This window comes from Phaethon lepturus, unplaced genomic scaffold (assembly GCF_000687285.1).
Source record: "Phaethon lepturus isolate BGI_N335 unplaced genomic scaffold, ASM68728v1 scaffold38222, whole genome shotgun sequence".
Lineage (NCBI taxonomy): Eukaryota > Metazoa > Chordata > Aves > Phaethontiformes > Phaethontidae > Phaethon > Phaethon lepturus.
The window spans coordinates 1-8601 of NW_010521908.1; the positions used below are offsets into that span (position 1 = coordinate 1).

General features: G+C 52.2%; 1 protein-coding gene across 1 annotated transcript; it reads right to left on the minus strand.

Annotated features, from left to right (window-relative positions):
- Window positions 1–2129: 2129 nt before the first annotated feature.
- On the minus strand, window positions 2130–8357 carry CNGA2 (cyclic nucleotide gated channel alpha 2). The gene is made up of 6 exons (XM_010281664.1): window positions 8245–8357; window positions 7932–8042; window positions 7244–7414; window positions 4794–4901; window positions 4245–4351; window positions 2130–3553 (listed from the first exon to the last, which is right to left on the minus strand). The coding sequence occupies exons 1-6, from the start codon at window positions 8355–8357 to the stop codon at window positions 2130–2132; spliced, it is 2034 nt and encodes a 677-aa protein (XP_010279966.1).
- Window positions 8358–8601: the final 244 nt, after the last annotated feature.

Consider the following 8601-nt stretch of genomic DNA (forward strand, 5'->3'; position numbering starts at 1 on the left):
TGCCGCAGGCAAGCGACGAGCCGCAAATTCAGGAGCGACGCATCGCAGGGAAGGGGAAAGCTGGCAGCCAGGGGTCTTGGTGTTACAAGAAAATGCAGAACGGAAACCACCTCATCTTCAACCAAAGAAGAAACCTTAGTAAGAAAAGAAGAAAAAAACAGAAACTGTACAATTTAATTTAGCGATGACAAAAAACTTATCTTACCCCAAATTCTAATTTTGGGATTGGTAGGGGAGGGAAGGTTAAATTATCAAAAAGCAAGGCCATTATTCTTAAATGGAAAATTCTCATACAAAATGAAGAGAGGCAGTCTTTTTCTTTTGTTGGAGGGAAAAGAAAGGACAAAGCAAATACCCTCAGTTTTCCAGCAACCTTTCTGATACTTCCCCAGCAACCTTTCTGATACTTCCCCATGTGGCAACCCATTATTTTAGCGAAAGTATTGTCTGCGTTTGACCCAGAGCATGAATTCCTCCAAAATTCCCTTCTCCACCAAATGTTCTCCTCCTTGGAAACCAGCCCCAGCCCACCCCACAGACCAGGGGGCAGGAGGTCCCAGACACCTAGACGCAGGTCAGGGCAAGCTACATGACAGAAACAAGAAATGAGGTTGAATCCCCCAGTCCCAGCACCTCCACAGTACTGGTAGGCATGGGTGGCATTACTGCTTGTGCTGAGGTTGCTATTGCTTGCAGGGCTTTGGTGGCCCTTCCTGCATGCACCCCGCACCAACAAGCTGCTCGCACCATGGAGCCCGCAGGGCTGCAGCGCAGCCGGGAAGAGCTTTGCCGGCACATGCGATGGTGCCACGTTTTCACCCTCACATATGTCCCCATGGCTCTGCCACTCATTTCTCCTCCAGAAGGCAACTGGCCTCCAAAGCCCCAAAACTCCCACTGAGTATAAGAAAACCTCCTGCCTAAGAAAACACATGTTCTGCACCCTGAGCTGCCCACAGCAAAGCAAATACAGGCACAGTTGCGTCCCACCACTGCTTTGTTCCTTAAAAACGTGTCATTTCAATCAAACCCTTCCTGGCACATCTGGCCATCACTAGATACAGGAGAGAAACAGTTCCTGTGCTCCTGCAAGTAGCACAACAGGAACTGTCAGGCCAGTGAGCCACGGGCTTCACCTCCATGTTGTACTTGTGACCCAAGACCTCCACAGCCCAAATGGGCATCACGCTGCCTCCGCAGTGGGAGGGCTCGGGAACACCGTCCCCCAGGAAGGCACGGTGCTCAGGGTACCGAGCTGCCTGTGCCAGGTGCCATTTGACAGCACCAAATATAGCAGAAGGGCAAAGAGAGGCAGGCAGGAGGACAGCAGCTGCCTGCCCCTCCAGATAGATGTCCAGCCTCAGTGTGGGAGGTAGAGATGACCTAGGTAGTGACAGTGACCCAGACGAGCCTCTCCATTTGCAGACGTAAGAGGCACAGATTGGGCTGTTTGAGTTGAGTTTTTCTATCTTGCGGATAAGGAGTCTCTTGGTGCAGACTGAGTATCCGCAGACACTCCGTGGAGACTATTTACCTAAAGTGAGTTATAAAGGCTGAACCCAAAATGCATTTGTAAATATCTGGCTTGTGCTTTGGTTGCTCTTGTTGGGGTGGGTTTGTTATCTGCAAGGAATGCAGGGTCTTCCAAAGCCCATCTCCTCCTTGGTCCCTGTATGAATGGGTAGGTGGCACATGGCAGGCTCTGTCCACCACGACTCTGTGGCTCCTTAACATACATGAGAGGTCAGCATGTCCAGGTACCCCTCCATGCAAGGTTCATGTCCCACCTTCTATTAAGGCAACTAAGAGGAAGGAGGTGTGACCGGCACAGATCTTTTGCAGAAACTGGAAAGAAATGTTAGCAGTGGCATTAGCCACTCTCCTCTTTTTAGTGATCGAAGTCCAAGGTCTCAGATCAAGGCAACAAGAAAAGGGACAGGCCTGAGGAGGAGCTAGGACAATCGCCTGATTTGGAGCCATCTCAGGAGCTGCCATCAAGGCAGTGGCAGCAGCAATGCTAAGGACCTGAGAGAAGTCCCTGGCAAGGTAGCCACAGGATATGCCTTGTGAAATAGCAAACACTGTCTCAGCACAAGGCCAGACATCATCTAGCTGACCTCTGCACCCCCTCATTGTGTCCCACCAGGTAAAGCTTCCTCCTCATCCTCAAGCAGACTGTCAGAGCTATCAGAGAAGAAGTCCTCCAGATCCTGCTGCCTCATCTTGGACTCCAGAACAGTAATGCGCTGCTTGAGCTTCATCTGGGCATCATTGTACTCTGTTAGGAGCCGGCCAAAGCGGATGTGCAGTGTGTCCAGGTTCAAGGCCAGCCTGTCCAGCTTCTCCTCGATGCTCTTCCCTTCCGTGCTTGCCTCTGCAGCTGACTCATCCAGCAGCCCTTCCTTGATCAGGATCTCCCGGCCACGCTCCTCCAAGACCTTTCTGGCATCAGGATACTCTGTGACTGCTTCCATAAGATCTTCCTTTGACAGGCAGAAGAGATCAGAGTAGCCCAAGCTACGGATGTTGGCTGTGCGTCTGTTGCCCATTTTGCTCCCTTTAATGTTCAGGATGCTGATCTCGCCAAAGCAGCCTCCTGCAGTGAGCAAAGCATACTGTGTTGTTCCATCATCTGCCACAACGGCCAGCTTCCCCTCCTTGATGATGTACATCTCTTTCCCAATATCTCCTTTCCGGCAAATGTAATCCCCTGGGCTGAACACCTGAGGGCGAAGCTTCAGCACCAGCTCCACCAGTAGACCTGCCTCACAGTCCTGGAAAATCCTCACCTTCTTCAGTGTCTCCAGGTGAACATTGATGGCAATCTCTGCCCTTAACTTATCAGGGAGATTCTTGAGGACTTCCCGTTCGTCTACTGCCTTCTTGTTAGTCCACAGGTAGTCAAACCACTTGATGACTTTGGTTTCCATGTCTTTGCTCACCTTGCGGAACTGCATGTAGTGTTTGATGGCATCAATTTTTGCCTGGAACTCTGCCCTGGTGGCATTCATGTTGGATATCATGGATCCCACATTCCCCACAATGGTGGCAAAGATGAGGACACCGATGAGGAAATCAAAGATCACAAAGAGGTACTCTTCATCACGCACAGGGGGAGGGGTCTCTCCAATGGTAGTCAAAGTCAATGTAGACCAGTAGAGACAGTAGACGTACTCCCGAGTCAGATACCCATATTCAGGGTCTGTGACGTTGGGATAGACCCAGGCATCCTCTCCAAAGCCTATGGCCTTCGAGATGGCATAATAAATGCATGCATTCCAGTGGATGATGATCAGGATGTAAAGAACCAAGTTGCTGATGCGGAAGATATTGGGGTGACTTGTTCTGGTCTCAGTCCTATCAAAGAACTCAAACATGCGGGAGAAGTGCAGGAGCCTGTTAAAACGCAATTCAGGGCAATGCAATCCCACAGCAAAGTACGCCAGGTCTGTGGGCAGGATGGAGAGAACATCCAGCTTGAACTGTAAGGTGTGGATATAGTTATCCCGTAACTTCTTAAGGTCCTTAACCAGGAGGCCCTGTTCCAAGAAACCTAACAGAGAAGCAAATGACAGAATTATCTTGGCTTATGTTCAACTCTTCTGCAGGCTTTGTAAGCACTTCTGAGAAACGTTTTATGGTACGCCATGCACATGTGTGCATATATACACCGGATCATCCAAATGTTACCAGTTCCACCTGATCTACTCAGTTTCAAGCTTTTGTTATCACTCAAGCCCTTCATCTGGCAAAAGCCACCTAAAGATATCACTTAGGGATTTACTTTGTTGCCATGAAGAAGTGGGGACGTAAGGTTTCCATCCTCCAGATCATGAATTATTGCAGTTCCAACAGAAAATGTATAGCCACCTGGCGCGTTCCGAGAACGTTAAATTCTACTATTTTTCCATGTAGATAATTCATTAGCTGAACTGATGCAAAATCTGAGATACAGACCTTCAACTATGCCCGAATACTAATAGTAATGCAGGTAATTTTGTACAATTATTCAAAGGTGAAGCTGAAAGCTGGGATGATTAATCTTTCATTCTGAAACTTACTTCGTTTCTCGGATCTTTTAATTAGATTCTTTCTCTGGAGACTGCTTCGTACTAGCAAGTGCCAAGGTAGACAAACCCCTCCTTCTAATGGAGCTGTAGATCAGCCTCTCCCTTGCAGCTCATCTCTACTTTTAGGGGACTGAAGCAAAGCACTCATAAGCCAGGGATGCTGCTTCTGCTTACCTGTGCGCAGGCGGATCACTATGTCCCCAATGTAGACAGAGTCTGAGATGTAGTCTAACACCAGCCAGAGGACAACATAGGTCTTTTGCAGGTCACTGAAGCAAGCCCTGGAGGATGGTCATAAAATAGAGCGGTAACACCAAGAAATCTCCGTATCATCTCCAACTATTACAGCTGAATATATACTGATTCTGAGGCTCCTACCTCTGCAACAGAGATTGGCCACTTGCCCCTCTTCTCCTAGAATTAAAACCACTTTCTGTGAAAAATCTGCCCTCCCTTGACCTAGGTGAAGCAATGCCTTGAAACCACCTCCCAAATGCACCTTGCAGCTTTACCTCGAAATCATGGGCCTTTCCAACTGGGGCCAGAGGATGCATGCTCTGCCTTTGCAGCGCAGAAGTCACAGTAATAGCGGGGGTCCCTTTCCTTTAGGCTCCCACTAGCCCCAGCACTACCAGTGTCAGCTGTCTGGTCCTGGCTGAGCCATGACAGCCAGGTGAACAGGAGGATTAGAGGAGACAGGGACCCTACAGCCTCCCAGCTCACCTGGCGACGAGCAAGCACCAGTTGTAGAGGACAGGAACTGCAATGACAGCCAGCCAACGGTAATACCAGTCCCCTGCAGGGTCCACCACAAAGATCTGCCACTTCTTCCTGGAAGCAGAGAGAAGCCAGAGCTGGCAATGCATGAATGAAGGGCTAAACATAGAAAATAGGGTTTGAAGGAACCATCCAAGCCACATCCTTCCTCCCTTGCAGTAGGCTGGCTCAAACACAGTGGCAGCTTGAGTCTGTAAGCTAAAACCAATCCCAGCAGTGCTGAGCAAAATTGTCCAGCACTGTTTAAGCTCCTTTATCCCCAAAACTGGGCTCAGTAACATACCAGAAGAGGAAATTGCAGGATGGTAAGGCAAAGCAGGTGGCCTACATACACACAGCACCCCAGTGGCAGAGCCAGAAACAGATGTATGGAAGAGGGTCATCAGAAAACTTCTCGTTACATGACATTGCCTCTCCCAGACGAGATGTGGATTGGTGCCAGACAAATCTTAAAGGAAGATTAATTAAAGCAGGAAGGAAAGTGTGCTGCAGATCCGCGGGAACACCAGGAGGGGATGCTGAAGCCCCAGCGCAGCGACCCGGGGGGCAGCTGGCATTGCGAGGCTGCCATCACCGCGCTGCTCGCCGCTGCCTGCTGCAGTCCGCTCAGCCCTGGGTCCAGCCTTTGAACTGCTCCCAAGTGTTTGATCCTGCTCCTTTTGGGACTCTGCGATAAGATGTATGTGCTCCAGTCGCCAGATCTCACTGGAGAAGCCCGGGACGAGAAACTCTGCGGCTGGGCTGACAGGCTTAGGCTGCAGCCTGGTAGGGCAAAACCCTCTCCGCACCCCCGCCCCCCCCGCCCCTTTCCTCCCTCCAGCTTTCAAAAGTTCAAACATGCAAAACTCCCTCCAGTGATAGGAAGAAAACAACCCACTTGCCAACAGATTCCCCATGCCCACCCCACTGCTTCTGACAGCTTCAAAAGCAAAACCTCTGCCTTGAAGTCTCCTTCTGCAGTGGCACAGGCAGCAGCACCGGCGGTGCCCGGAGCGTGGGGAATGGCACTCGGCACAAAGCCAGCGGCGATCCTTCACATTTGCTCTGGGTACAGTCACAGACAAGCAGGTGGTCCAGCCTCCCCATTAAAAGTGCTTAGCTTTTGCTCAGGAAGCGCGACTTAAATGTTTCTTGAGAAAGGGACATTTTGCTCCCTGGGACATACAGCATGGACACGCAGGAAGCACTGACTCACCTGCAGCCAGCCAGGACTGTTGTAGCACCCACAAGCACCAATAACCTCAATAACTCTGTTAATTACATTGGTAATTTCAGCTTTAAATCACCAGTGCTGCCCACGGCAGGTGGCCAGAGTCACCGCCATTACGCTGACAGCAGGGCCAGGGGTCTGGGTTAACCCAGGAAGAGGGATAACCCTCTGCCTCTTCCCAAAGGCTTTGCACCCAAGCAGGCTCCCACAGCTGTGAACAGCACCTCATGTTCGGAGTTACCAGACTTGGGGGCTCTTCTTACCTGTGGAACTGAGGACCTAGAAAACAGCAGAAGTTACCACCATCTCCCCAGGAGCCCACTGGCACCGAGCAGCCCTTTCATGGCACGCTGCAGCTCACCTCAGTAATTAACCAGCTCCCCTTAACCTTGCAGGGCAGAATGTTTTTTTCCATGACTAGTAAAGACCCAGATACAAGGCTCAGATATTTTTGTCCTACAGAAAACAATCATTTTTTGGTGTTTTAATTACCATGTATAATGGTAGGGTCCAGAGTAGTCCACAAGCTCTGCCCTTTAATTAGCCGGCAGAAGAAAAGCCAGGTTATTGCTTTTCTCCGGGAGTGTAAGCTGAGGACATGAAAGGGCTGGATTTGAAAGAGCCTTTTCAGAAAGCTGCCATCACAGTGTCTGCTCTTGGTGGGGGGAGTATGGGCAGCAACACACTCCCTTCATCCTGCAGATGACAAATGAGACTGCAAATCCTAGGTGTTTGTGCTCGCTATGATCTCCTGGGTGGAGACCCTGCACCCCTTGGCTTGTCCCCAGCTCCTCATACAGACAAGCTGAGGGTGCATCTCTTCACGGACCCAGGGCTGGCTCCAAATGCCAACCCTAGCGTTGAACTGCTCTGGAAATGGGGAGGTCTGCTAGCTGTCACGAGCCACGCAATGTGTATTTCCTACCAGGGCACGTACCAAGGGAGAGGGACAGGCCAGGTTTTTTCCACAGGCACAGACTCCCAGCCCCTCTGTGCCTGCACCATAGCCCCGCAGAGCCAGGCTGGGGCAGGAGAGGGCAGGGAGGACCCTTCCCACCACTGCGTCCTACCTCCCCCTTTCCCATCCCCATCCACCGCCATTAGCCATCACTGCTGGGAGCCCCTGAGCACCACGCATGGCTGATCTCCAGCCAAGGACAGCTGGGGCCCCGGGGAGGGACCCTACTTTTTGTTTTCCTCCTCAGTCTCCTCGTCCTCTAGATCATTGCCAGCGCCTGCAGCCACTGTCTGGAGCTCAGGGCCCTGGAAGCGCTCGAGGAAGGGGTCTGGCCTTTGTTGCTCCTCATGCAAGCTCTTGCTGGCCCAGTCCCTCAGCACCAGCACCAGCCGGGCTATCCTGGACAGGGGAGAGAGGCAGAGTCAGGAGATGTCTGCAGAACATGGAGAAAACAAAAGCTCAAGAGCAAGCAGAGGGGCTACAGTGGAGAAGAAAACTCTCAGAGCTCCCTTCTCAAGCAAAAACATTTCCTCTTTCCCCCCTTGTAGTGATGGTGTGAGACCAAGAATACATGAGCAAGAGAGCCCATCCTGGCAGAGTCCCATGGCTCTTTCCCCAATCCTCTTGCCATTCTCACAGGGACGTGAGGAATGTGTGGACGACTGGGGCAGAGTGAGGCTGCCTGCAAGGGAAAGGAGCCCCTGAGCCCTCCTGGGGCCCCAGAGGGGATGGAGCCATCCCCTCCTCCAGCCCCCTCCATGGGCACTGCGGCACACAGAGCAGCATTCACAGACGCTGGTCCCTGCAACCCGTGAATGCAGGAGCAGGAGGGGACCCTCACTCTACACAAGTCCCCATGTCAGAGCCAGGCACAAAAGGCTCAGGTTCACCGCGGGCCAGCAGCACACACAGGTACCTGGCCAAGGCTCCCCTGCCTTGGAAAGCGGAGGCAGCCGGCTGCTCCCCCTGGTCTGGGGGAGCCCCGCTCTGCAGCTCTGAGGCGGCGTCATCCTGGGTTGAGCAGGCCCTGCAGTGGGGAAGAGGGGGGGTTACAGCCACACCACGCCATCGTGGCACCTGCCCACAGCCAGACAAACTTGACAAAGCCCACAGCTGAGGTTTGGCATCACGGCCCTGCCCATGCCAGTTCTCAGCAGACACACCGAGCTGTCCCACTCCTCTCCTGCCCCACCACTGCCTCTCTCAACCAAACCAGGGACCAGCCTGACCTCCTGGTGCTGAGCCCCGTCCCCTCCGCATCACTCTCCACTCGAGCTTGGGTGGGTGGGCAGGGATGGCAGTTGGCCGGTGAGCTACGCAGACCATTACTCTTGTCCGTCATCCTCCATGTGAGGATACCATGGGCACACACCCTGCCTCAGAGACCTGCAAAGAGCAGAAAACAACCACAAGAAGAGCCATGCAGGACACATCATGTGGTTTGAACACAGAGGTACAGCACAGTATGGGAAGAGAGAGGTTCAAACCCCATCGGATGTGCCCATCCCATGTTTTCCACCACCAGCCATTGCTGATGCTGCAGTAAGAGTCCTGCAGAGCACTTCACCCTCCCCAAGAGGTCCCAC